General features: G+C 45.5%; 1 protein-coding gene across 4 annotated transcripts; it reads right to left on the reverse strand.

Annotated features, from left to right (window-relative positions):
- Positions 1–4,362: 4,362 nt before the first annotated feature.
- Positions 4,363–25,864, reverse strand: PLEKHD1 (pleckstrin homology and coiled-coil domain containing D1). 4 transcript variants are annotated; one of them, XM_042814771.1, is made up of 14 exons: positions 25,777–25,864; positions 25,035–25,195; positions 18,705–18,798; positions 17,949–18,038; positions 17,369–17,445; positions 15,019–15,110; positions 12,370–12,422; positions 12,174–12,268; positions 11,141–11,234; positions 10,192–10,364; positions 9,555–9,687; positions 8,399–8,543; positions 7,421–7,570; positions 4,363–6,811 (listed from the first exon to the last, which is right to left on the reverse strand). In XM_042814771.1, the coding sequence occupies exons 4-14, from the start codon at positions 17,985–17,987 to the stop codon at positions 6,651–6,653; spliced, it is 1,212 nt and encodes a 403-aa protein (XP_042670705.1). In that variant the 5' UTR covers positions 17,988–18,038; positions 18,705–18,798; positions 25,035–25,195; positions 25,777–25,864; the 3' UTR covers positions 4,363–6,650. The 4 variants fall into 4 exon arrangements, with proteins under 4 accessions (XP_042670705.1, XP_042670706.1, XP_042670708.1 ...); XM_042814772.1 differs by lacking the exon at positions 25,035–25,195; XM_042814774.1 differs by lacking the exons at positions 25,035–25,195; positions 25,777–25,864 and adding an exon at positions 22,981–23,129.
- Between the last annotated feature and the right edge of the window lie 1,798 nt (positions 25,865–27,662).

Below are 27,662 nucleotides of genomic sequence, written 5' to 3' on the forward strand. Positions count from 1 at the left end.
CCAACTGCCTCTTCCCCACAAGCAGAGCTCCTGCAATTCGCACTGCACTAACATAGGGCTCACCAGGCTCCCCCAGGGGCTCTGCACCTCACAGATCCCCACACCCTGTTAACTCATTGGCCCTGCTTTGCTAATGTAGGTGGGCAAATGACCCCAAAGTGGCAGAGATCCCATTCCTCAGCCCTTCCAGCCACAGATTAGAATAACACTAAGTAGGTGAAATGTACTTGCCTGTGACAGACAGGAGGAGAGATTAGATGCCACAGCGCTCTGTCCTAACTTTAAGCTTTCTGATAAATCTCTGAAGATTAAGGAGAGATGAGATTCCATAATATAAAATCTGATTTGACTTTAGCTCAGCTAAAGACGAGCACCCACTCCTTCACAGCCCTTCTGCACACCTCACCTTCCTGCACACATAGCACTGAGAGGGGAGCTAAGGTCATGGTCCTGAGCAAGAGGCCATTTCTCCATGCTGCCTCCTGCACCTACAAGGCACACACCTGGACCGACTCTGTCCCATAGGCTCCAACTGGCCCTGCACTGCCAGACAGCAGGAGATGGGCCCCTGCATCTACAGGACATACTCAAAGCTGGGCATGAAGAAGGCTGCAGAATAGTTCCTGGAGGTTAGCATCCCAGGGTGCTCCCTGAACACTTGTACACATTTTCTGCATGAAACACTCAAGTCCGGGAGACTCTGTGTTAGTTGAATGAGTAACATTTTCTAGACAGAAATTCAGTACTATTTAAAAAACGCTTGAACAGCCACAGCTCCCTACAGGCCATGTCTTACCTCCCATGCACCTCTCAGCGGGGTGGACCTCCCCTCTGCCTTGCAGTGCCATGGCCCAGCCACACAGCACAGTGGGCCAGGGGGAAGTCAATCCCAACCTCACGTGAATATCCTCTATTAGCCACATTAGAACAGCAGCTAAGTCAAGGGAAAGGGCAAGCACAACAAAGGGCGGATCCAGCACCAGTATTATTATCCCCCTCTCACACACTCGAGTCCCACATTGCTTCTTAATCTTCAAAACTTTGTGAATGTTTTTGCTCTGTTCTGATGCTCGCAAAGATGCTCTGAAGTAGTTGTAAAGCAAGGAAAGCCACCTGACATCCCTCTGTCTCTCCTAACCCTCCCATGTACTCTGGGATGACACCCCAGGCTGGCCCAGGCCATGAGACATCAAAGCAGACTCACTCAGGTGACTCACATTCCCTCCACATCCTCACAGTGGGAGAAGCTTCTCATGAACAAGAGCTCAAGCAAGTTTGGCAACAGCTAACAGATACTGAGCACCATCCCCTCATTTATGGATATTTATTCACTTTTTCCTCACATAAACAATGTTTTTGCTAACTTGGCATCCTTCAAGTAGAGACCAAGACCCTGTACAGCAAAGGCTAGAATACTCTCTCCAAACCAAACCATCTTTCACTTGCTGCAGACTGGCTTCAACTTCGAATGCAGCATATCCTGCAACTCCTCCTCACCCAAGCCTGGCACATCAGAGAAACGCACTTATTTTGCTCATCTACGGTACCTTCGAATGGCTGGGAATTTTTTGTCCTCATTTTGAAGCCCACGTTCCCCCTACATAGGGAACAAAGCCAGCTCTGCTTGCATAGAGAGCCTACATTGTTTTCCTTAATCTAAAATAAGTTCCACATTAAAGCCCACCTGCTTTGCATTTGTGTGCATTGAGCAATGACAAGAGAAATTCAGCAGAGTGGAGAGGAGGAAGCTGGGGACCAGATTCATTGCTTTTTTTGTCTGCAAGTATGACAGCTGCAGACACAGGAGGACCTGGCCATCTCACCAGTGTCAGGAAGGTCAGGCAGGGGCAACCAATGCTGGGCTCATATCACCCAACTGGGCCACACTAGCACTGCCTTGCCACCTGACCTGCAGCACAAGTAGGAGAGAGAGGAAGGGGACTGTAGTTTTGGACCCCTCTTATCCAAGTACAGGGGGCTGAATGCCAGCTGGGCCTGTATTTGGTTTTGCTCACTGATAAACAGGACAACTGTGTTTCGCATACTGAGATGTGTGTACTTTTTTTTTTTTTTTTTAATAAACACACTGACACACTATCAGGAGTGGTTCAATTTTTAGGCTCTTCTGCTGCACCCCAACCTCTCTATCCTGTTTCTGGAGAAGCTTCTTTACCTGCGGGAAGCAGCTTCGCTGTGCCTCTGAGAGAATGGAGAAAGGAAAGGGGGAATTAAAGCAGTTCCCAAGTGAATTGCAATCTCTCATCTTTTGCAGTCTTTGCAGTAAGCCTACTCAGCTAGCTTGCTGCAGGAGTTGCAGCATTCCCACCTCCTTGCTGTATGGTTTTAACTTCTCACAGCCTCATGTTACCAACCTACCTGTGCACCTCTGTCAGCAGGGACTTCGTGCACTTGTGAGTCTCATCAAAGTTTGAGCTCTACCACCCGTGCTATGGCACTGCTCCTGGCCATACTTCAGAGTAAAAGCTTGCATAAAGCAGAACCCTTTCCTCTCATGCCAGGGGAGTGGGGGCTGGTGGCTCCTTCAGGCAGGCACTGACGTAGGAGTGAAGTGAGAGCTCTCCTGCCCACAGCACTAACAGAAAAATAAAAATAAAAAAATCCAATAGGAGCAGCAGTCCTGGGAAAAGACCCATCCCTGTACCCTTGGATGGTTTGAGGCAGAGTGCAGCCAAGAGGAACTCAAGACTAAGCAGAATTTTACTTATTATTTTAAGCAATGCAAAGCTTGCACTTCTCATAATGCAGCAAAAGAAGAACCCATGACCTCACTTGTTCTATTTATTACAACACCTCTGAAATAGAAAAAGGCGCCTTTGCTACCTCCACAAAATGGCTTTTGTCTTTTTTCTTCATCTTAAGTAGCAAACCTGCCAAGGCTGAAAAAGAGATGCCAGTCCCAGCACTGTAGCACCTCCTGTACTCAATGCTAGTGGAAAGAGGAGCAGAAAGGATTCACAGACTTGTCTGAATCCTCAGCGGGATCTTTCCTCATTCCGGCTTTACAGTTAAGCCTACAGTAAGAAGGAAAGGAGTTACTTAATATAGGAAACATTATCTTGGTGGGCAGAAAGGCACTGAGGCTCTGAGTGAGCAGGCAGGCAGAAGAGCCCAGAGGTGCAGGCAGCAGAACAGCACAGCCCCATCATGAGGGAAAGGCCACCTCTGACCATCATGGCCACGCTGCAGTGTCTGACCACAGCCAGTCCCCCGGCACCACCATTCCTCCCACCCATACAGTCGCTTCTCCTTGCAAGGCACAGCATGAGCCACCCTCTGTCCATTCACTTGCCACGGGAAGCACCTGAATGAAAAAGCAACCAAAACAGCATTTTAGTGAAAACCTGTTATCCTTCCTCCAAAGAACCAATACCAAGCTGAAAACCGGCCCACCATCTTGAGATAAAAATCCATGCTCCAGAGCTGAGGATCACTACCGCCAGCATCCCTCATACTTTATGCACAGCAGCTCTAACACCAGTGACATTTCACCCTCTGTTATTGACTTCTGACCCTGAAGGCAGTTTCCATTTCTCATCTGCTTTCTCTGCTTTCAAAGCAGCAAACACCGATGGTGGGGCGGTGCTGCCTTCTTTTCTCTGCCATTTACTTCTAGGCAATAGCAAAGCCCTGAGGCAGCGAGTACCAGTGGAGCTCCAAAACTCCTGTCCACAAAGCAAACAACACTTCCACACCAAGCAGTGAAACAGCCTGGGGGCTTCCTGCTGCTCACATGGAGGACTAAATTAACCCTTAGCACAGCCTGAGCAGGAGCCACTGCTCTTGTTGTGTACAAGTAGGTAAGAAGACACAGATACTACGGCTGGCAGTGTCCACACATTAACACTGTTTTAACAGAGCTCTAAAAGAGTCAACTGGGAAAGTCTTCAGAGAGAAGAGAGGTTCCTAGGTGAGAAGACACTCCCAGGGTACTTATGAGGTCAGGGCTAACAGGGCTATTGTCTGCAGCAAAGAACAGCTGATAGAAAAAACTTTGCCACAGGTAGCTGAGGGCATGGCTTGGTTCCACCTGCTTACCTGAAGCCAGCAAGCTGCATGAGATTTCTGATTTAGATTTGATATATCCTGGATTTAGCATTATTTGCATTTTAAAGTGCAGAGGCTCAACCCAGTAAATAAAGTGGAAGCGGGTGGCAAGGGTGAAAGCATTTTGCACACTGTCCTTCAAGAGATGATGCTCAGCTCATACAGCAACCCAGTGAAGCACAGCAAGTACCCTAGCAGTAAATGAGCATGTCACAACAATTTGTCTCTACTCCTGCAGAGGCAATTTAACTTCATTTCAGTAACAGTGTGACAAGAACACATAGGAATTCACTCTGGTATCCGTTTTTTATTTACTTATTGCTGTCAATATGCAGTAAAGGAAGATCAGATGTGACTACCTCCTGAGTACAATACTTCTGTAAATTATGATATTGTGGCATCTGATTGTAATAGATCAAAGTGTTGCATTCACAAGCCACCAAGTGGTTTTTTTAACTGCCTTGATTACAGGTACACATTCTGGCTGTACTTTTCACTGCATCTTCCAGTATTACATGATAAAAAAAATTGCAACTGGAAAATAGCCTGAGAGTTTGATAGGACAATGCAAAGGGGAAAACCAGCTCCGCTTTTGTTTCTTAACTCTTCAACCTTCTGGGAACCAGAATTAATTTCTGGCCTTCTAGCATGCAAGCTGGAATAGGAAAAGCACAAAAAGGCCAGGTATGCTAAGGAGGGATGTAAATTTTATTCTCCTGTCCCATCACCTGTCACTGTAAAACTAGCAGCCCTCTGTGATGAGCCCTCTGGCTTTTTAAAGCATCCCATTATCTAGCAGGAGGACAGTGGTCAATAAGTGGCTGAAATGGAGAGACCATGCCTTCAGTGCTTATCCTCTGGTCACACAGTCCCCTCTAGAAGCTCTCAGCATATCACACTTTGCACCCTCCACCAGCATCAGTGCCACTCCCATGGATGACAACAGGATAAGGTCCCTTCCCTATCTCACCCCTAAGTTCACCCTAGAAGCAGCGCGGGATTGGAAGGGAATGACTTTGGTGCCCAGAAACAAAGCCTGAATATGCAAACAGCCACCCCAGTCACTTGACAAAAAGGGCACATGTAATACCCAGGGGTACAGACCTAAGAGCCCCAGTACTCTGGCAGCTAAGCCCTAAGCAAGCTCTGCTTTTAGCATCATCACCTTTGTATGTTTTACATCTCTGTTTTCTGACTTATATCACAGGGATCAAGTATCACTGAGCGTGCTTGCCATGTGCTCTGTAAGCACTAAGCAGTGCAGTTACTATAGTGTGGATAATTATTAGCCAGCTGCTTTTATAAAGGAGAGATTTGTACAACAAAGCCATTCCTCTCATGTAAAACACAAGGTAACCAACTCCAGTCTAAATACTCCACTGTGACAACCTCATGGTGAACAATGAGGAGAGACCACAGGCCAGCCAGGAGCCCACTTCTGATTAAGCTGTACACAGGACCTCTCCCATTCCAGCCTTGGCTTGCTGGAGGTCCAGGCTAGACCATGATAGCTTGGGCTGCAATTAAAAGGACTGGCAGAGAGCAGTACAAAGTGCTGGGTAAGGGCTATTTGCTGCAGTACACATTGAAGTGGATCTCCCCAACTCCTCAGCCCTAACCTCTTGCTGCTGACAACATTTAATTTGCAAAATGGTAGTAGGTGTCATTGCTGAACAGTTCTCACTCCACTCACCTGTCCTTAAGCTTGTTTTCCTGAGGTGATGAGGAAACCATCAGAGTCAAGGCTACTCCACACTGAACTTGCCTACCATTTTCTGCACAGACCTTTTCTCCTCCTCCTGACAGCAGCATAGTCAGCTGTCTTGATGAAAAAGTGTCCCCAGGATGTTCTGCCTACAGTCAGCACAGCATAGCCTTCCCTCCACCTTGCACTGATGCTACTGAGTTTTCTAGGAGATCTTTGCACGTGATGCTTTTGGAGGCAAACTGTAGAACAGCTTAGGTTGGAAGAGTCCTTAAAGATCATGTAGTTCCATCTCCCCTGCCATGGGGAGAATCCTCAGGTTGGCTTCACCTCGCGCTGTTCTCTCTCTACTTAAAATGTTGCTGCAGCATAAGATCGCCTTGTATTTGATGTTATGCTCTATACTGAGGAGGCAGTTTCCTAGAGGACATTAGGTAGAACAGGTTAAATTGTGCCAGCTGGGGGTGGCTACACTGAGTGTAGTTGGGTGGCTGCTGAGTGTAGCTGGGTGGCTGAGGAAGGATTTCTCAGAAGCACCTGTTTTTAGCAGGTAGACTAGGCAGCAAAGAAGAGGCACTTCCTAAGCTAAGGCCAGTGTTTCACGTTAACACCAGCTGCAGTATCTTGACAAAACATGGCTTAACGTAAGCAGCTGAAGCAAAAAGGCATGACCCAGAGTCATCAGCAAGGAAGGTCTGCCAGACCACAGAGAGCATCCAAACTAAAGCAGCAACACTACTTGAGGGAACTGCCTACACACAACTTCCCACCATCTTCCTCACCAAAGGACGCAACTCCCTTCTGAACCCTAATGCCTGACTGCTTAGTGTTTGCAGAGCTGAATGGCAAGTTGAGATTAGAAGTCCCCTCTCAACAAGAGTCACTTTTCATCCCCTGATGATGAATCTTTGTGTGATCTCATGATTTGATAGAGTGTCTCACGGAAGTGCTGGTGACGGCTCAGTCTTTTGGCTGCCTCTTTCAGCTCCTCGATGTTTTCAGCTTCTGCATGTGAGATGATGAAGGACTGGGACTGCTTCACTGAAACAAGAGCAGCACAAAAAGGTCAGCACATTCAGTCAAGGGGACAAATCAAGGAAAGCCAAGAGAGCACCTGAGCCATGCAATCATCACGACCAAGAGCCCTAGCCAGGGGTGAACTAACCATTGCACCAACAGCTTCACCTTAATGTTTTCAGGGAAGGAAAATGCTGACAGCATTTTTCTGCTTTGTAAGTCCTTTGCTTTACCTCTTTCCAATGTTATGGTGCTGTAAAAATGGATTTGACCTCAAAGACAGCCATTTTGAGTACTGGACTAGGCAAGACATTATGCAGATGTCCCTTTCAACCTAGCTCCATGTGAATGCTTAATCACAAAGGAAGTCAGCTTTGAGCATATTTTTTTGTAGAGACTAGGAGGCATCCCAGCAGTTACTGCATACTTTTCCACATACACAAAGAGACAGGTAACTGTGCAGATTTGTTGCCTGCTCTTCAGATAGCAAAACCCCAGGTTAGCCTATAGTTGCATGGTACTGCTAAGAACTATGCATTGTGAACCACACTTGCAGATCTTACTGCTCTTTCAGCCTCATCTGCATGCATCTGCTCCTGCAGGGCACAGAGGAAGAAGCTGCCCACTACCTACAGTCATTCCATGAAGCGCTGGCTCTCCGGCGGTGAAGGCGGCAGCTCTTTATGCGACGAGTGGCAGCTTTGTGGATGTACACAGAGTTCTTCATGATCACAGGCATCTTGGCCTCCAGCTCGGCATTGCGGATGCACTCTTCGAAGAACTCTGAAGAGAATATACCACTGTGAGCAGTGATGGGAAAGACACTGCAAGCAGTGAACCTGCCAGAAGGGACTACACTCAGTGAGTCGGGGGATGATGTTCAGTACTTCCTTAGATCTTCACAAACAACATTTTGTTAAGCACCAAGACATCATCAAATTCAGAATGACAGAAACCTCTGGTGCCATACTCAAACTAGAGAAAGAGTAGCAATCATCCATTCTCCTTTTGTCTTTCCCACATCTGCTAATGATGTAACTGCAGAAAGGCAGCTTACTCTCTTTGATATTATCATACAACTTCTCAACTCTGTCATCACAGAGGGCTCTGAAGCCTTGTTGGGCATGCTTTCCTTGAAGAAATACTAGAACCAGTTAAGTCTTAAACTGCAGAAAGGGAGGAGCTGGCAACACTGTCATGGACACATCCAGATGTGCCATGAACACACAGGGATTTCTAATAGCGCAGCAAATATTAGCAGTGGAGGGCTGCAGCAATCACCTAGGAGGACTGAGCAACGTGTGCTATGCCACAGCTTCCCTGTTTGACTCTTTGGGAAGCCTTTACACTTCTCTCTGCCCGTAGGTTTGTCTTCTACTACATAGGGAAGTATGGAGCAACACTGTACTCCTTTGAGGGTGAAGCATCAAGTGATGCACAACATACTGTGACTCCTCCAAAGGATGGTGAGGTTAAGGCACAAAGAGTTGGGAGAGCACTCCAGGTGCAGCCTTACTAATTTGGGAACCACTTTTTGAGTCTGGGAAGATGGGAAGAAATATTTCCTCCTGGGGACCACTCATCAGCAGAGAAGATGGATGACAGACTTACTTCTCAGATTACTGACATCTGCTTTCATCTTCTCCTCCCTCTCCTTGTTACGATCCAAAGAATTTAAGCCTTGCTCCAAGCTCTGCAATGCTTCCTCAGCTTCCCTCAGTCTCTTTTCCAGTTCCATGCGCACCTTCACCTCAGCCTGAGGAAGACGAAAAGAACAAATGCTCCTGAAAACAGCTTGTGTATCAGTAAGCCTCCTGCAACTCAACAGGTTTGCAAGAGACCCAATGAAAGATTAACAGTCAGGAAAACCAATAGAAATAAGACAAAATTTGTTTATTGGATCTTCAGACAGAACTAAAAGTACAGATATTTCAGCAATTCTCTATTCTGACTTCCCTTTTCACAGCTGCCCTCTCATCTTATGAACAACACGAAGTCAAACAGTACTCCAGCACCTGAATTCATACTTATGGAAGAATTTGAACAAGAACAGGACATCCTTCCATCCTAAATAGACTTGAAACAAAGGCAGTCAGTTCCCACAAAGGGGTGGACAGTAATTATTTTCAGAAACAAAATACAGTAAAAATTAGGAAAAAAAGGGGTGAAGTGGTAGCTTAGTAAACAAGCATAACTCATACAAACTTAGGTCAACTTAGCTTTAGTATGGCCAGCTGGAATGTTGAAGGATAAAAACTTCTTAGAAATGCAGGAAAAAGATGAGACAGGGGTTACTTTTGGACAAAATATTTGGAGAAGGGTTTTGAGTGTCAAACAGCCAGTAACTACTTACACTTTTCTTAGTTTAAAATAAAACAACATGACTTTGTCCAATTGTCTTTGTTTAGATCACCGTTTCTCTCATGACTGGGACAATTTCTATACTAGCATTTGAAGTAACCTTCATTCTTGACTGCATCTACTGTCCTGTATTATTGCCCCAGTTTCATCTTTAGATGATGCTTTCACATGAACAAAGGGAAATAATTTTTACTGAATAGGTTAATCAGCATCAGAATGAGAAAATAAATAATAGTGCTACACAGATACAGTGTGGCATCCTCATGTGTAACTGTGATATGAAGCATAGCAAACAGAGAGTTTTTACCACAGAATAAGAACAAATCTCTCTTTTGATGGGAGATGATATGAAAGAGAAGGAAGTCAGGGCCCAGGGATAGCAATGCATGATGCATATAGTCAGTACCTTGAGGTCTCTCTCTGTCTGCTGCTTCTCCGCAGTCAGCTCTGAGAGTGAGTTCTGCAGCGCTTGCGACTGGGAAGAGTAAAACTCTCGCTCCGCCTCCAGGGCTCGGGACCGCTCCTCATTCTCCTTCATCCTGGAGCATGAAAGAGAGAAAGAATCCCACCATCCCACCCAATATGACTCACACAGAGGAAGGGCCTAGGTATTGAGTAGGGGTATGTGTAACTACCAGGCTGCCGTGAGCAAAGGGGTGCTAAAGGCAGCATTGTCTGCATTTTCACTTCAGTAGTGCAGGCATGGCTGGAAAAAGCCATGTGGGCAGTTCCTCAACCTTGCTTTGTGTTGGCAACCTAAAAGAAAGGCAGCAGACAGCCACAGCATGAGGCACCACAAATCCTGATCGTGGTTAGATCTGTCCTCTTCTCTCTACCACATCCAGAAGTTGAAAGTAGGGATTTCACCTTCTTTTAGGCCCTAGGGTAAACATGGGAAGAGTTTTGAGGGGACCCTAGCTTTCTGGTTTCCCTTTCTGATTGCCTCCCATCTGTGAGGAGAAAAAAACTACCTCTTTTCCCACTAGAAAGCATCTCAATCCACATCCCTGTCACCACTGTAAGAGCCTTTGTCCCCATTTCACCTCTTCTCTGCCAGAAGTTTCTCTTCCAGGAGTTGCTGCATCCTCTCTTCAATCTGCTGCAGGCTGCAGTGCAACCCCCAGCTGGGGCTTTTCTCCTCGCTAGGACTGGTTGAAGGTGGGCTTTCATTTGTTTCCAACATCTCCAACATTTGCTGCTTTTCCATGGAAAGCTCCTTGAAGAAGGGCAGAAACTGTGAGCGTCAACCAGGTCTTATATTTCTGCTCCTTTTTCTGTCTGGCTCCTCATTATTGAGTTCTTCCATCTTTACACCCACGTTCCTCATTCAGGTTAAAAACAGGTAATACAAGGCAATAGGATGTACCATGCTGCAAAGTGTTTGGTCTGTTGTATAGCTGAAGTACAAATGCTCCTTCCCTAACCATTCAGATCTTTTTCTCCTACCCATAACTGTGGTTAGGAGAAGATTTCAGGAGGAACATCCTGAAATCCTGTCCAGATTTTGGACATCAGCAATTGATTTCTGGACTAATTTGTAGGATTAAAGTTGGTTGCCTTCAGCAAGCTAGCTAGGCTGAAATTTCACAAAAACTATATGCATTTAGAAAAGTCATTCTTTTCCTCTCCATCAGAACAACACCAAGTAAATAAAAGGGTTTAACACATCAGCACTCCGTATACAGTTCTCTGGGAACAATGCTTCAGCCTGTGAGCAAAGATACCTCTCTGCTGCTCTAATTTCTACCAGGGCTTATGGAGCTACTGTTCAAAAATCAAATAGCTATGTGGTTTACTGGGTTCTTTGCCACTTCTAATCCTTTTCTGAAGACAATTTTGGCCTTCATATCAGCTACTGAAAGAATCAGTTCATCTGCCCAGGGCTGACTTTGACATTAACAGATTAGGTTCATGCTACAGGACAGCAGTGCGTTCAGTCCTGGTAACTCCTCACAGACTGCTGCCATTCAGAAGCAACAAGTGGTCACTCACCTCCAGGTTTTTCTGTAAGGACTGAGTCAGGCTTCGCAACTCTTTCTTTTCTTGCTCCACTCCATTAAGGGAGCGGGCTGTGAGCTCTAGCTCCCTAAAGAAGGAAAAATGGTGATAGCTATGGTAGGGGAATGCTAGCCCCACAAACCACATTCAGACTGCACAGGCTGTGGACTTCAGTTGCAGGACCTGCTACTGGTGGTTGGTGCAGGCAGTCCTCGAGAAGCAGGAATTCCAGGCAGGAGTGTGCCAGAAAGCACCACACCTTGGACAAACTACAGGCATCCAGAAAATGAGCTGTGCCTCCCAGTGGAGCAAAAACCATCCCCTACGGGCTTCGCTTGTGAGGGCAGGACCATGATTACAGCTTGCAGAGCACAGACAGCAGGCATGAGTAAACAGGCGTATATCTATGATAACAAAAAAGGCTTATAAAAACCACTCCAGCTTTTCTGAGATGTTGTTTTGGGAGTAAAAGAAAAGAAAAAGAAAAATGCCATTTCAACACTCAGAATTTGCCCTTAGCTCTTAGCTAGGGCCCTTAGATCTTTCCCCTTCTATAGACATTTCTTGCTAATATTCTGCAGTGTTGCTCTCAAAAAGACAAAATTATTCTTAGTGAGGCAACTTCAACCTCCACCCATTCATCCATGTGTGCAAAATCTGGCTGAGATGTCTGGAGCCCATGGGGCTGGTGCGAATAAAACTGGTCTTGTCATTGAAATCCTCTGACATCTGCCTGTTGCTATACAGCCTCAATTAACCCAGGGTTTGCTTATGTCTCAGCTTCTCGAAAATGAGGTTGCTGGAGTCTTGAACAGCAAATGAAACTAGGATGCATTCTATTGGTCAATCAACAGCATCAAATGCAAGACATCAGCCATTCCTGTTTTGGTCAATACTGCATTTATCTCCTTCATATATAGGCAAAACCAATGAGTTTTACCCGTTGCTTTGATCCCCAACCTCACCAGCACTCCCAGCAAGTGAGGAGTTGGTGTCCTTCTCCTGCGTGCCCAGCTCAAGCCCTCACCGCCTGATCTGCTCCTGCTCCAGCCGCAGCTCCCGTACCACCTCTTCAAACCGCTGCTTCTCTGCCTCCAGCACCTGGTTCAGACGTTCCAATTCCTGCACCAAGAGAAGAGGCAGGAGAGCACTCCACACTACTTCCAGTCTCCCAGCCCCACCCCAAGGGAGCTGAATGGAATTGGCTTGTGAGGAACACCCACCTCTTTCTGCTCCCTCTGCAGACACAACTCTTCTGTTTCTTCCATCAGTTTATCTGCAAACATATGCATGCATAGAGGCCAAATTGCAGACAAATGCAATTTCTATCCCAGGGATGTTTATGTGTGAGAAGTACTGACTGTTGGGAACTTGTATATGCATTACCTATTGCTCTGTGCTTATCTTTCTGAGAGACTCCAAAGGCTGAGATTACACTAATGGGATGTTCTATAATTTTCCTCCTGCCAAATAACTTAATAAACTCAACAATCTTACTGCTGTGTACTCCTTCCAAAAGCTCCTCCCAAGGTTTTTTAAAACCTTAATGAAAACATTAATGAACTAACCTCTGCCAGTCTCTAGCTGACTTAAGAAAACAACCTCCTTTCTGCTTCACACACAAGGAAGCTAAGGCATGGAAGGGCTAAGCAACACACAGAGTCGCTCACAGCACAGTAGCAGGCTGTTCTCATACATTCCAGTGCCCCATCCTTACCCTCCCAGCACCCTCTGCATTAACCCCTCCAGGCTCAAGTGGGAGAAGGTCTCCCAGCTTCCCTCGAGTCAAGAAACGGCTCTAAAACATACTACAAGATTCGAATTATGGGGAAAACCATTGCCCATGCAATCAAAGATTTCAGTTTACTAAACCTGCCTAGATGCTCTAGATCTTTAGTAAAATCAGTGGAATAACTTTACCTAGAAAGGCAAAGGTCTATAGGGTCCTTCATAAAGCATATAAAGTTGACATCTATGGATGGTTTACCTTGCTACCAGTTTCCTTGGTATCAGAGAGGATATCCTGGTATCCTGGCAGGATTACAACTGCTGGGAGATACACAGACCTCTACTGCCTTCCCATAGCAGTGTTCCTCATGCCAACACTAACCTTTATGCTGCGAAAGCCCTGCTGGCAGTCACTGCTGCTTTTCTGCCCACTTCCATCCTCTTTCTGCTTGCCAGGAGTCCACACAGCTGAATTAGAGATACACAGAGACTCTCACACTCTTTCAAACTCTCCTAGGTGAGGCCACGTCCAAGGCTTGAGGGGCTTCAGCAACAACCCTGACTGAAAGGGAAACCCGGATCCCAAGTGGATAAGGGTATATGGAAGGGAACCCAAGGGGACTCGGAATTCTCCAGAGCAGGGATGAAGGACAATATCTGTGTTCTCCAAAGAGCATTGACCTGCTGCCAGCAGCAGTGCCTGACCTCAAAACGTAACTACAGGATGGACACAGACCACTGAAGATGAGGCTAATGAGGCAGAAAACTCAGCACTCAAATAGGAGTAAACGTACAGCTGCCCTCAAAGGAAAGTAACTGTGAAAAATCACCAGCTAAGAATAATCTTGTCATCACAGACCAAATAAACCAGTGAAGTATGTATTTTGCACTTCAAATATCTTGCTTTGTACAGGATGTGTTTTCAATTGCTGCTGTATCATCTTGTCTTTTACCATACTTTGGCCTTAAGCTCTTTATTCAGCTCTGGTATTTGCAAAACAATGCTTTGATAAAACTTTCCTGTTTCTAACTTCCTGCCTATCTCTCCAGGTTCTCCTGTCAGTGCTCCCTGTTATCTCTGTGTAAGGCGTGGAGCCACTGCTCCCTGCCTGTCTCACACATGAGCTATCTATCCATCAGCTCACACATGACAACATGTCTTGATATGTAACAGTGATCATAGTTTACATACGAGATGATTTATGGAGATCACCCTTGGTCAGTAGCCTGATGGTTAACAATAGACAGCAGGAGACAGTTTGATGTGTCACTAACTCACCTACTGCAGGCTGCCTAAGCAAAGCACTGGACTTGCTATAGGATGGATGATGTGACCATCAGCTCACAGCCTAGAAGGAGTTCTACACCTACCCTGCAGAATGCTTTGCCTAGCTTAGGAGGCATCTGGGTTGAAGAGGCTGCTCTCCCTTTGCTCTTGCTATAGCAAGTGGAGAGTGGCAGCTTCACCTCCTAGGGCAGTCAGAGCACCCAGCATACTGCTGTCCAGAGAATGGTTTCTGAGAGACTGCAGTATTTAACCTCCAGAAGTATGTTCCAACCTAAATTATTCCATGTTCACTTGGAGAAACTGCTCTCACCATTGCCCACAGACACAGTAATAGAAATTAGCCATAAGACACCACAAACAAGGCCCTGAAAATGCTCCCAGTTTCAGCATGAACAACGTGGGGAAAATGCAGACAAAGACTGAGCAGACATAGACAAAGAAAGATCTAAGGGGAAAAGAAAACCCAAAACAACCATGTATAAAACGCTCTGATCAAGCTCAGAAACACCAGTCCTACTTAATTCAGGACAGAGAGGTATTGGCTGGTAGCCTAATGAGCAGATGAGACCAGCACATCCCAACAGTTGCACAGGGCAGTCAGCAGGAGCTGCAGGACTGCAGAGTTCTGGCCACGGCACACTCTTCCTTTCATCTGATGACTCTGATGTCTGGATCTTACCTTAACTTTTTAATTCCCTTCAGAACCAGAACCTTAGCTGCTGGCTATTCAAAAGCTTCACCTTGTAAAAGTCATCAGTAAAATACTATAGCTGCTTGGCTTGACTGAGCTGACAGTTCCAGAAAGGCCAAATGACTATTTTGGGTTTTACAGCTTTTAGAAGTAAGAGTTTCCTACCTACATACTCCTGTTTCTCCTTGGCCAGCTGCAGTCCTTGGGCTTCCAGGCTCTCAATCATGGCTTCTCCCAGCTGGGCATTCTTCCAGGTCCTAGGGAGAGCACACACAAAGCAGACAATAAAAGAGATCTAAGAGTCCCACAAAGAGAGACAGAGGGACTCAGCCCAGCCATCTTATCAAGGAATTCAAGCACACTCTCAGTGGGAATGGCAATTCTCTAAATTCTTCTCCTCAAGTGACTTAGAAATTTTCCTGACACTCAATAGCAGAAAGTTTACAGGAACAGTGCTTCAGCACAGCACAGCTATTCAAACATTCCTCTAGTGTTTCAGAGATTGCTGTACTAAGCTTAGTCTTAAGTGCTCCAGCTGCAATATGCTGTACTTGGAACACAATAAATGGATCCTGACAGACTTCAGAACCAAATTTTAGCTTTTAACTCAGCTAACATTCAATTTGCTGGTGAGATTGTCTTCCATTGTCCAATTACTATTTTAGCCAATTTTCCACTTCAAACGTTAACTATTTATTGGCCTCTTCTCACAGTTTTTTATCCTCAGCCTTCCTGGTATCCATCATCCATCCACCTTGCAGCAAATCAATTTCTCCACTAAATTGGTAAGCCACCAGAATTAGGTGTCTGGCCCTACTCTGAGATAAGTGCCTCTCCCTGTAAAAGCATTGAGGGATCAGAGATAAAAGCCAGATGAGAAGCTGGCAGGTATGGAAAGTTAAAAGAAGCAGGCATATTCAAAGAATAGCCTGCATTACTGTAGTACCATTGACCAGAGGATCTCAAGGTCTCTTGAAAACATTACGAAACTAAGCTGCAGAAAAAGCCTGTGGAGCAGATACCCATTAGTGACTGAGTTGATGGACAGAGTAGGCTTCAATACAGAGACTAAATAACCAAGGATGCAGACACACAAATCAGAAACAGAACTAGAAATTGAGTTCACTGCTCTGCTCACTTCTATAGATTTTCCATTAGATAACAGTAGCTACACAGATAAAATACATTAAATGTACATGTAAAATTAATCCAAATCTATTTTTATAGGTGCATGCACAGAAAAAGCAATAACTGCTCAGAAGTTTTGTCTTCTTAGTTAAATCACAAGGGAGCTTATGAATTAGATGCCTGTAAGCCTTTCTGCACCAGGCCTCTTTGTGAGCCATTTGAATCTCTTATAAAACGTTTCAGTGCAACCTGTGCCTTGTCTCTGACAGAAGCAAGACAAATATATTAAACACACATCACCCCAGGCACCTCACACCTCCAGCAGCCCAAGCCCTGAGCTCCTTGCAGACAGCTGGGTTTCTTTCCAACTAACGTGCATTTAGGATATTTCCAACACGCAGAGGAAATTAGAATGCTAATTTAAAAGGTGATGTTGTGCCCACAGGTAGACCTCTTCATCCTGAGTGAGAGCACGTGGGTGTGAATGTGTTTTTCCACTGATGAGCTCTGATGTAGGATGAATCTGGGCCCAGAGAAGCCACCAGCAAACAACTGAAACAAGGGAGGGAGAGTTTATCATATAATTACATGGAGAGTTTCAAAATGGCTGCAGCCTATAATGGGTCTCTTTATTAGATTCATGTTTTCAGTGCTCCCTCCTTAGCCTCACAAGATGTATTCCTATCTGTAACCTGAAGTTGCCTGCAACTTCCACGCAAATTTTCCTTAGAAAATGACACGTTACCTGAAGCACTGTAAAGGGCCAGGAAGACTCTTGGAACAAGTAGAAAGTGCCTTTATAATATACTTATGAAAAAAAAAAAAAAAAGAAAAGAAAGAAAAAGCCCTCAATATTGTATCGTATGTATATCAACTCCACTTACTATCCAGCACAATCATCCTCTATTCCAATCCTTTTGCAGCACTAGAAACATCTAACCAGCTTTGCCTGCATTTTACCTCATTTGTGCACGTCCACAACCAGTTTCTAGAGATGCTTTGCACTTCATGGTCCACAGGGCACTTGTACTGCCCTAGTTCCTTCTACTTAACAGCTTAATAAGAATCATGTGCGTAACGGGGGATGAGTAGATGGGACACAATGTATGGCCCCTCAGGGATTCACGCTATTTGGAGGCAGAACTGTCTAAATAGGTGATGTGGAGGTCAAGGGTGTACTTTGGCCAGTGGCCTAGAAGAACAGTGACAGGGAAGGGATCTCTGCTTAGAAGACTACTGGAAGCAAGGAGGAAATGGCACAGTGAAGGATTTCACACATACAGAGCCACTGGTAGGAGTGCCTGAGCTTGAGTTGGCTCTTAGGCCATGGCAGCCACAAATATCTATAGAGCAGATCCAAGAAAAGAAGGAATAGAAAGCAGCTTACACTTTTCCAGATTCCTGCAGCATCTCCAGCCACTGAGCCTGCTCAAACTCTGATTCAGCTGCTAGAACGATGTTACCCTAGAACAAGGGAGGGGGAAAATAAAACAAACAACAACAGAAAGATTAGTAGGCTGGTGCCTTCCATGCCTGTGTGCCCAGGGCATGGACTGGGCACTGCTATGGCAGAAGGAGACATTCACCTCCATGGGAGGCATCATATGGGACTAAAAATGTCATTCTTGCTTGGAAGGAGATACACACAGCAAGCAGTCATGGCAAGAATAAAGTGGCAGGGAAGGGGAATAGGGAGAAATGAGCTCTCGGGTTCCCAAATCTCTATCAACTGATTTGCTAGTATACCAAGAGCTGCTGCCAAAAGAGGAAGCTTCCTTGCTGGTTGTCACTGCAGGAGCAGTAGCAAAGATTTGAAGGGACTTGAGATGTGAAGCCACCCTCTCTCACAGGAGGGCTTGCCCAGAGAGAGTAAGCATACATTGACAGGGTGGAAAAATTAAGCTTAGCTCATCCACAATAACTGCTTTTGTTTTTACCTAGAGAACATAAAAAAGAAGACTACTTACATGGAAGTCTTCATGAGAGATCTTTATGGCATAAGGCATATTGGGCTCTTCTTTGGGTTCCACAATGCAGCCCCCCAGGGGTATGACACCCTGGGGATGAACCAGAGCACTCCAATCAGTCATCAAATTCAAGTATAGTGCTTACAACTAATCAGGAACTGAGCTGCCACCCTTGGCCACTTGTGGGACCCTGACCTGCCTTGTATTTTCCAGAGAGGCAATAGGCACAGCTCCTGAAAAGCAGATGGATTCCCATCACCACCACCAGACACACCCACCTCCAAGTGGTGTCTGAAAGGGGGTAAAGACTGCTCCCCTGCACCCAGCTTGGAGAAAAGGTTGAGGGCTAGAACTCAGGTGTGGAATCTGTTTTTTCAATGAATAGGTGATCTCTTGAGAAGAGCTTAACAGCATTTGCACAGGTTAGTACAGATTAGGAACAACCAGCAAAACTGGTTGCCTTTGCCAACTGTATTCTCACAAAATCAGTTGATGAGGAAATCATGCAAACCAGGGGACACATTTACTATTAAGGGAAGAATTAAGGCCATGTATCTGATGAACCAGTAAGAAGCCTGAAAGAGAAACTGACAATTCTCACTTTTTTTTTTTTTTTGAGGCCTCTTTGGCCTTACCTCCTCTTCACTTGCAGTCTCATAATAAATAAAGAAATAAACAAATAAAACAAAAAAAACCCACAACACAACAAACACCTAGGAACAGAATAACCTCCTCTGCCACACAAACACTGCTCACCTTGGGGTGGATATTAAAGTATTTATTGCTCTCAAAGCTCTTCTTCTCACTCTCAGCATAGTAAAGCAGGAAACTCTCCTTAATGATGAAGAACCTTTAGGACAGAAAAGAAATAAATTCTGCTAGAACAGAGTTCTTGATTCACAGCACAAGAAGATGTCCACCTGAAAGGTGAAGAGTTGACCATTCCCATCTAAACTTCAGATGGGATGCCTCACTTCTGTCCAAAGGTGCTAGTGCTTCACAGTGAACTCTAAGTTCTAGCATGCAGCATGAAGACAAACCATAGCAGAATTTACTGGCAGATAAATGGGACAGAGGTCTGCACCCAAGAAAGGATCCCAGCCAAAGTGTTTTGACATCTTGACCTGTGCCTATTTTGTCTAGTTCATATAGTGGACTCAACCTATTGGAAGAGAGCCACCACTCTTTTTTTGTTTCTCTCTTTAAAAGCAATTACCAGCTTATTTTTGCCATCAGCTTCCTGTCACCCTCTGTCACCTCATTGCCTCTTGCCAGCATAAGCCAGAAAGGAAGCATTCTCTCTGTAACACTGAGTCATATGGCAGGGAGAGCAACGAGGCAACATCCTCGAGCAACTCTCAAAGGCAAAACATTTGTCATGAGAGAACTCAGGAGCTGAAATGAATTGTACTGATATTTTTAAGCAGAGCTGTTAGCAAAGTCTTCTGCCACTGGCGTTTGTAAATAGGAAGGAAATTTAATTTCTTTTTATATGTGTCACATTAAAATGTGCCATGTTCTGCACAGTTAGCCTTAGGTATGCTCTGATGAATGCTGCATGGTAGCCACGAGCATCACAGCTCCTGTAAAGCAAGCCTGTAATTTACCAGAGCATGTCCTCAACATTGTAATGTTGAGGAAAACCACTTCTAGCTTATTTGGATGTTCAAAATTCCCCTAGCAGAGTCCCTCTGCTTGAAGAAAATTGATGTTGCATTTACACTGCAGGCAATGGTACAGGAGAGAGACATTTGACTTCACTTAAATTCAGTCTGAATACCTGCAGCACTCAACAAAGCTGAGGGGCAGCTGAAAAGACAGAGACTAGTTAAAGAAGTTAACAACAAAGAAAATGTTTTGCACTTTCTATAGAAAAGATCTGCAGCAAGCTCAGGCTCTGGACCTACCATGAGCCTGCTTCAAAGCGTGACAGCTCGTGAACATGTGCACATTTACACACAGAAATGTTCAGAGCATACAAAGAGCAGCAGCAATTCGTATGCCCCAGTTTCTCTTTTCCTTGCCCGTTCATCTGTACCTGCTGTGTTGCCACCGGCAGTGTGGAGATGCCCACTTGCTGTCTCAGCAAGACGCTGCTTTCTCACACATTGACCAGCTCCCCCTCGTGTCCCGATCACAGCATTGCAAAATCTCACTGGACGGAACAGCATGACCCAAGGTTCGAGTTCTCTTCTGCGCTGGGCGTATTCAGTCAGCTGGGGACTGCAGAGGAGCTGATAGAGGGGAGCGCAGCCTGCAGCACCAGCCCAGACTCTGTGTTACTGTAAGAGGTGGCAAGGAGATGTACTGTCCGTGGGCACAATTGTTCTGGGAAGCACCATCCTAAACACCTCTCACCAGCATCACAGGTAGGGGAGCAAGGCTGTTTCCTCGTGATAGCAGGTGGGGTTGAGGAAGAGCATCTCAGAATAGGTGTGGGGCTGAGCTGTGCACACAACTCAGACACTGACATAAGGCATTTTACAGATTTAGCAGCGGGCACAGCTGTTGGACACGGTCAACAGATTCGAAGGAAACATTTGATAAGCAGCTAAAGATGCTGATACTGAACTACACACCATTTCTAATCTAGTGTGCTTTAACCTCTGTTATAACCTCCACTTGTTACATACTTTTGGGAAACTCAGTGTTCCTGATAATCCCCACATAACGGATTATGCTCCAGAGGAAAAACAAAATAAGACCATGAACGCTGATCTGTCCAGATTGACGTGCCTCTGACAGATGAGTGAACTTTCACACCCCTGACCTCATGAGCATGGTGAGAATCTGTGGGTATTTGGAATGAAAAAGTATAAAAATAGGAGCTTAAAAAAAATACAGTAAGTAACAGAAAAACCCACAGGCAATAAATAAGAAAGACTACTGGACATCAGCTGGTGGAGGAATAAAGAAGTTAGGAAACTGAGTAGTATCCTAAGCACCTGGAGAGCAGCAGCAGAGGGGAAAGAGGAGGCAGCACTCACTCCGTGCAGCACAAGGAATGCAAGAGCCATTAGGCAGCCCTTTGGGTCACCTGTTCTCTGTTGTTAGATCCTGCTCCAAGAAACCATTAGAATGACAGTGTAATGAGACTGGAATATAAGAGCAACAGTGACAAGCAGAGGGATTCAGCTGTGAAGGCGGAGATGATTTGGTCTTCCTGGATTAGCTGTACTGATCCATACCGGCCAGCAGGGATACCTGCTCTCTGGGGATAAAACGCTGTCTTTGTATCACAGAAGGCTAACGAGATTAAGTAGCTAATCATTGCACAAGTTTTTGAAATGAGGTGAGCGTTTGCCTTACAACTGCTGCACTCTGGCTGCTCTTGCCCTACAGCAGGTTTCAGGGCACCAGTCCAGGAGCACACGTGGCAGGTCCCGGTCATTGCAACAATTCTGATCCAGGTCTGGGATTTCAATTGCTAAATCATCAACCACCAAAGCTCTGGATGCTCTGTCTGGACTTCTTCTCCAAACTGTCATCTGTTCAGTCTCTATCTAAGAGATAGATATCTCTATCAGTCTCTATCTCAAGCACATGGTACTTTTGACTGGTGCCCTATTGGTGTTATGGAGCAGAACCCAACTGCAGAGGTACTTGAATGTGCTGGGACAGCCCCAGATCTCCTCTGTCCCAGAAGAACATGACACAGGGAGTCACAACCTGGCACCACCACACCACTCCCATCTGCCCTATGCCAATGCCTCTTTATGTCCCACTGCCAGGCTCAGCCCAATCCTGGGACCAGTTCTCACTTCCATCGTCGGCTCTCCTGGCTCTGGAAAGCCCTCATCCCAAGTCCTACAAGCACCTCAGAGACACCTCCCATTTCCCAAATGCCCCACTGCTCTCCCAGGACCAGCTGCTGTGCTCACAGCAACCCTACCACACCGGCTCTGCCCTGCACTGCCTCCCACCTCCTCCCACTTGCTGTTACTGAAATATTTACAGCTTGCTTGGGATGGGCGACTTGTAGGAATAGAAAAGCGCTAAATAAATAATGACAGAGCACCAGGCCATTTGCCTTTAAGAAATTTTGATTAGGAAGAAGAAAGCCTTTTAAGAATGTGTTCTTCATAGTAAATTACCTTCCCCTATGTTATTTTGTCCACTTGTTTTCACCAACAGCCACATCAGTTTCCAGATATCATCCATTTCAATATCAATGCTTGCTGAGCAGGGAACAATAGCACAAGCCCTCTCTCTAGCAAAAAAACAGGCCATCTCTTTCAGGACAGCAAGCACAGCATAAAACCTGCACGTATCACACAGATGGCCACAAGCACACACTTCCCCAGCAACGTTTAACTACCTATTGAGCCAGGCCATCTTGGCAGGTTTAAAGTGAAGTTCCACGAGAGCAATGCCACTTTCCAGCCCCAGAGACAGCTCGGGTTCCTGTGGACTTCTGTTAACAATTAATTTGGGCCTCTTCCCAGGGGAAAGGTAGGGGAAAAGGAAAACAATAATTTGATTTTCTGGCACATTTTCATCTGAGTTATCAAACTAGAGAAGCAAAGTAAGGACTGTTATCCTTCTTTTAAAGACTGTAACAACAGATCTTGGGTTAGAAAATGTCTGGCAATATTAGGGGGAACACATGGAGCTTTACAGCTGCAGGTCTTGAAACTGATCAGCTTGCCAATGACATCCATCAGGAGTGACACTGACCTGCATACCAAGAATGCAGGAGGGAGAATTAGTCCATCAGATCACATACCTACCAGGAACCACAACCAGAGTTGTGCATAAGAATGTGGTACATTCCAATGTGCAGAAACATTCCAACCCAGCCGTCTTGCACCCAAGGAGCTCGTGGAAGAAATGAATCCCTATTGTTATCCTGCAGTGCCTGTACGATATGGTACAGGCATGCAAAGAGGAAAGCATACCTGTGTGAAGCTGGCTCAGGACAGCAGGGAAGCTCTGCCTGAAGCTTCCCCCCTCAAATCTGTGGCGCTTAACAAGAGCCTGAGAGCTCAGCTGACACCCAGCCCCGCATCCCACTGCAGCAACCGCAGCTCACCTCCTGGACCACTTGGCCGAGTGCCTCCCGAAGGGTCTCTTCCACAGCACTCCGTACAGCTGCACTTTGGTGCTGATGTCTAGAGCATCCGAATCTGCCTGCTCCATGGATGGAGAAGGGGACACGGAGCTGGATTTGGAAGCAAACATGATAGATGGGTTTGGTTCCAACTCTCCCCCTCTGCTCAATGGCTCAGAGAATCCGATTAAATGCAGCGAGCCAGAAGGACACAGTCAACCCGAGCAGCACACAGGCTGGGCTACGGACAGAATCAATAACGTGGCTGCTCAGCACTCAGTCAATAATTCCCTCCCTGATGCACAGACAATGAAGCTTCTTCGTTCCATATGGCTTCCTGATGCATTAAGAACAGAGCACATCCCAGACTAAGAAATGAATTAAAAAAAAAAATAAATAATAAAAAAAAAAAAAAGCAAAGAGAGCCTGAAATCAGGCAAACAGGAGGCAGAGAGAGCTCACCAGGCAGAAAGTCATAATATAAGCATAAATGCCTCCATGAAAGAGCCAGCCAGGATATTGCACTCAGCTTTGCAGCAGACAAGGCAGCAATCAGAGCGAGATGGACACTTGGCTGCTGAACATCTCTCACACATTCCCCCAAATCTTCTGCCTGGAGGCAGGTCTTCATCCACCCAAGGGCAAGGGAGCAGAGCAGCAGGAGCCAGCGAGCTCAGCCTGCCTCCATATGCCCACTTTGGGTTTTGTGCTAGCCTGGCTCTGCCCACCCAGGACACTCACGTGGCTGCTGGGTCTGTGCTGGGCAGTGTTCGTGTTCATCCTTAAAGGGCCATCACTGATGGAAGGTTGAGGATCACAATGCTGTCTGCCCTGTGCTTCAGCCTCTACGTGCTGTCAGTACAGTCTCTGCCCTTCCTACCTCCCCTCCCCCCCCCCAGGCTCCAGCTGCTTCTGGGCCAGACCACAGGTTCAGGAGCACAGCATGCAGGTCCACATCCTAAAGCCCTTGTTCACCTCTGAGATCCCCCTTCCCTGTATAAACACACACACACTCTCAGCTCCAAAAACACTTCAACCTCCGTAATACTGACAGGATAGCACATTGTCATCATGTTGTTCTTCCCTGGGACCACCTCTATTAATGGAACATGGCGGCAGAACCACCAGCTTTGCCTCTTGAAACGCACCTGGAGCTTTGAGGTATCAAATAATCAATTCGTGCTGTGAGACATCTGCTCCAGTTTTGGCTTATGGCACCCTATTTGCATTGACATCAATGCTGTAATCATCAAACTGTCAGCCATTACTCAGAAGTGACACCCTGAAGGCACGCAATTCAGGAACTAGCTATGTGCCATAGGATGCACCAGAGCTTTACATAGAGACAGGCAGCTTGAAGACCACTTGCAAAGCATCTTAAGCAGAAGAAACTGCTGCCTGCCTCAAGGATATATGCTGCCTTTGGCATTGGAGCGGTTACAGACATGAGTCCCTGGTAAATGGGTTCCTGGTAAATGTCACTGCTGATGACCTAGATGAGAGACAGCAGTCCCAGCGCCCTGCTACTTCCCCAGCTTTGTCTGCTGGCCTGGTTTCAGCTGGGACAGAGTAGATTTTCTTCATAGTGTCTAGTATGGTTGTATGGGAACTGCTGAATCACAGCCTGAACCTCTGATTGAGGCGAGCAATGAGTCAGCCTCAGGAGCAGAGGTGAAGGCAATTCACCTGTGCTGCTGGAAGGGGTGGAGCCTGGCTGCACCTCTCCTAGATCCATTTAAGAGCTGGCTACCAGTGGGAAATGATCTCTTCTAGAGATCCCTCCTCTGGAGTTTTACAGTGAGCCCAGGACACAGGTAAGCACTCTATTCTCTTTTTGTATAATAACCTGCTTAGCCAAGCTCTCTGGTATATTTCATAATTACAATATCTGTATATTCATTGATTATAGAATGGTGTTATGTTCTGGGGATACTGCATATTGTGGAATATGAAAAAGGAACGCTTCAACCAGGACTTCAATCACAAGTGGGAACTACAAGAACTGAAGTGCTGTTGCTCTTCATGTTCCTACTTACTCATTCAGCTGTTCCCTCAGCTCTAATCTGCAGCAGCCTCTGCTCCTTTTCCTCCTTGATCTTCCTCACCACAAGGACTGGGCTCATGCTGCAAAGGACAGTGAGACAATGTACCTCTTGCCTCACTGCACTGTGGTTATCTGCAGCTTGCCCCTCTGCAACTGAGCAAGGAAAACTTGATTAAGAGTTATTACAATAAAAGCCATTCAGGGTAGCATTAAGGCTTGCGGCAGGTTTTAGCAGCCCCTTTCACCTCAGTGTAACATTAACGACTCATATAAACTTGTTTCTTTAGACATTAGCATCCATTAATATCCACAGACTGCAATACAATGAAATATCATAAGCAACCACCGTGTGGGAAACAGGTTGGGCACAAACACACAGACCTAGCATTACTCCCAGTGGCCCAACTATTTTCCAATGATTTCATCTTGAACTTCAGAATTTCTAGATACTGTACAGGTTTGGTGTCAGTCATAATGGAGTTCACTTTTCAGTAGTTTTACATGTTTTCTGAACAAAGCATTTTTTCTTAATCCAAAATTCACTGTAAGGGCTTGCTAACCTCTACATATCTTAGGCAGGAGGCAAAACCACTGTGGCAAGAAGGGACAGCGCTCTGCAGCTCTGCCTGGGGTGACACCTGGGTAAGGCTTGCATGCATCAGCAGAAAGGTTCAATTTGTAAGCTGGAACAATAAGTAAATGACAGCTCATCACCTCCTTACTGCAGTACTCACCCTTAATGAGTCTCATTGGAATGCCAATGGAAAAGGAGTTTTTTTTCCTTCAATGAAAGAACTCTCTGCAGCCATCATCAGGAAGTCTGCAGCACCACAGCTTCTCAGTTCTGAAACTTTGTATGGTAACTTTTGTCATATAAATAGACCCAAAGCACTTCCTCCTTCCTCACTGCTTCTCAGGATTTACATCAGGCTGCAGAGTTCGTATCCAATTACTCAGAAAAACGTTTCTATTAAATACACTAAAAGTATCTTGTCTTGCAAATTAAGACAGCATAAAGAGATGACATTTCTTTCCTCACCACAAGACCTGTGAGCTACCAGAAGAATAATAGCAAACAATCAGCTGAGGTGCTGCTTATTGCTCAAGTGACACACATCTCAACCATGGCAACTGTTAGTCATGGGGTCGTCAATAAACCTGTAGATAGCTACCCCAAGAGAAAGAAAAAAAATCCTTCTGCTGTTGAAGTACATCTAAATCCTCTCTCTCTATCAAGGGCATTGCTTAAATGGATGTGTGAAGGTTCTTTGCTTTCAGAATAAATACTTCCCTCATCCCTAGCGCCATTCCCCTTCCTCTGAAATTGGATGTCTAAAAGCCAGTCCTGCTTACAGGGCAGTTGGAGAGTACAGACAAGAAGAATACCTATATACCAAGTAAAGTCAGAATCTTAATCTTATTTCTAAAGGCTATTACAAGAAAGACATTCTCAATACAAGAGATGGACATACCAGAGAGCATCTATCAAAGGGTCACTGGGATGGAACTAGGGTACATTTCCTATGGGAAACGCTGAGAGCTGGGACTGTTTGGCCTGGAGGAGGCTCAGTAGTGATCTCATCAGTGTACATAAGATACATCCTTTTTCACTGTGCAGGTGATGGAGCAGTGGCACAGGCTGCTCAGAGGTTCTGGAGTCTCTTCCTTGGAGATGTTTAAAAGTCGCTTAGACGTGGCCCTGGGCAGCCTGCTCTGGCTGTACCTGCTGGAGCAGGAGTTGAGCCCGATGGACACAGATGCCAACTTCCCTATTCTGCCACCAGCACCCTGGATAACATTTAGATAGTGCTTTCCCACTGTGCCCTAACCAACTCAACACACTGCCAGTTATCCTTCATGCTATTAGGGAGGTGAAGTTGGATAATTACCTATCTGCAAGCTATTGAAAGGATGGCCTCACACTATAGATGGCTTTAAGTCATTAGCATTTCCTTGAGTTTTATCACCCAAGGTCAAATGACAACAGTTTCAGACCACTTACTTGAGAAACCTGCTCTGCAAGGGCCCTGCACAGAGTTCTGAAACAACTATGCAGGTGCTTCCTTTGGAACCATCTTGTGACCGGCATTCAAATTCTTATTTACTCTTCAGCTGCTTCAAGAATCCAAACCACAATTCTCAACTTTGCACTAAATCCTGATGGTGGCCATAGCATGCAACTTCCAAAAAGCTGCAGCACAAAACATGCAGCTGACTGAATTTTAACATATCTTTTAAGAAAACCTGTGAATGCTAATAATACTCTCTGAAACGTTCTGTTTGCTGGGTGAAGATTGTTCTGCTTTTTTTTTTTTTTTTTTTTTTTTTTGGCTGAGATAAAATCCATTTTCAAACCTCTTCTCAAATCCCCTGCCTAAACACCCCTTAAAAACACTTAAAAGTTAATTAGCAACTACTATTTGGAACTTGAGAACATGTCATAAGCAAATAAAATACTTCCAGAGAAATTTGGAAGCCTGAAAATGGTGTAGTATTTTTCTCTGCAGAAAGAACAAAAATCAGCTCTCAGTTACAATGACCATCAGTACTGGGGTTGAAAAGAAAGCTTAGTGAGCGGTGGCTTAACACCAGCTTTGATTTCATTGCACGCAGCAGGAAG

The sequence above is a fragment of the Centrocercus urophasianus genome, unplaced genomic scaffold (genome assembly GCF_019232065.1).
Source record: "Centrocercus urophasianus isolate 14NV4802_14NV808 unplaced genomic scaffold, USGS_Curo_1.0 seq_14, whole genome shotgun sequence".
Classification (NCBI taxonomy): domain Eukaryota; kingdom Metazoa; phylum Chordata; class Aves; order Galliformes; family Phasianidae; genus Centrocercus; species Centrocercus urophasianus.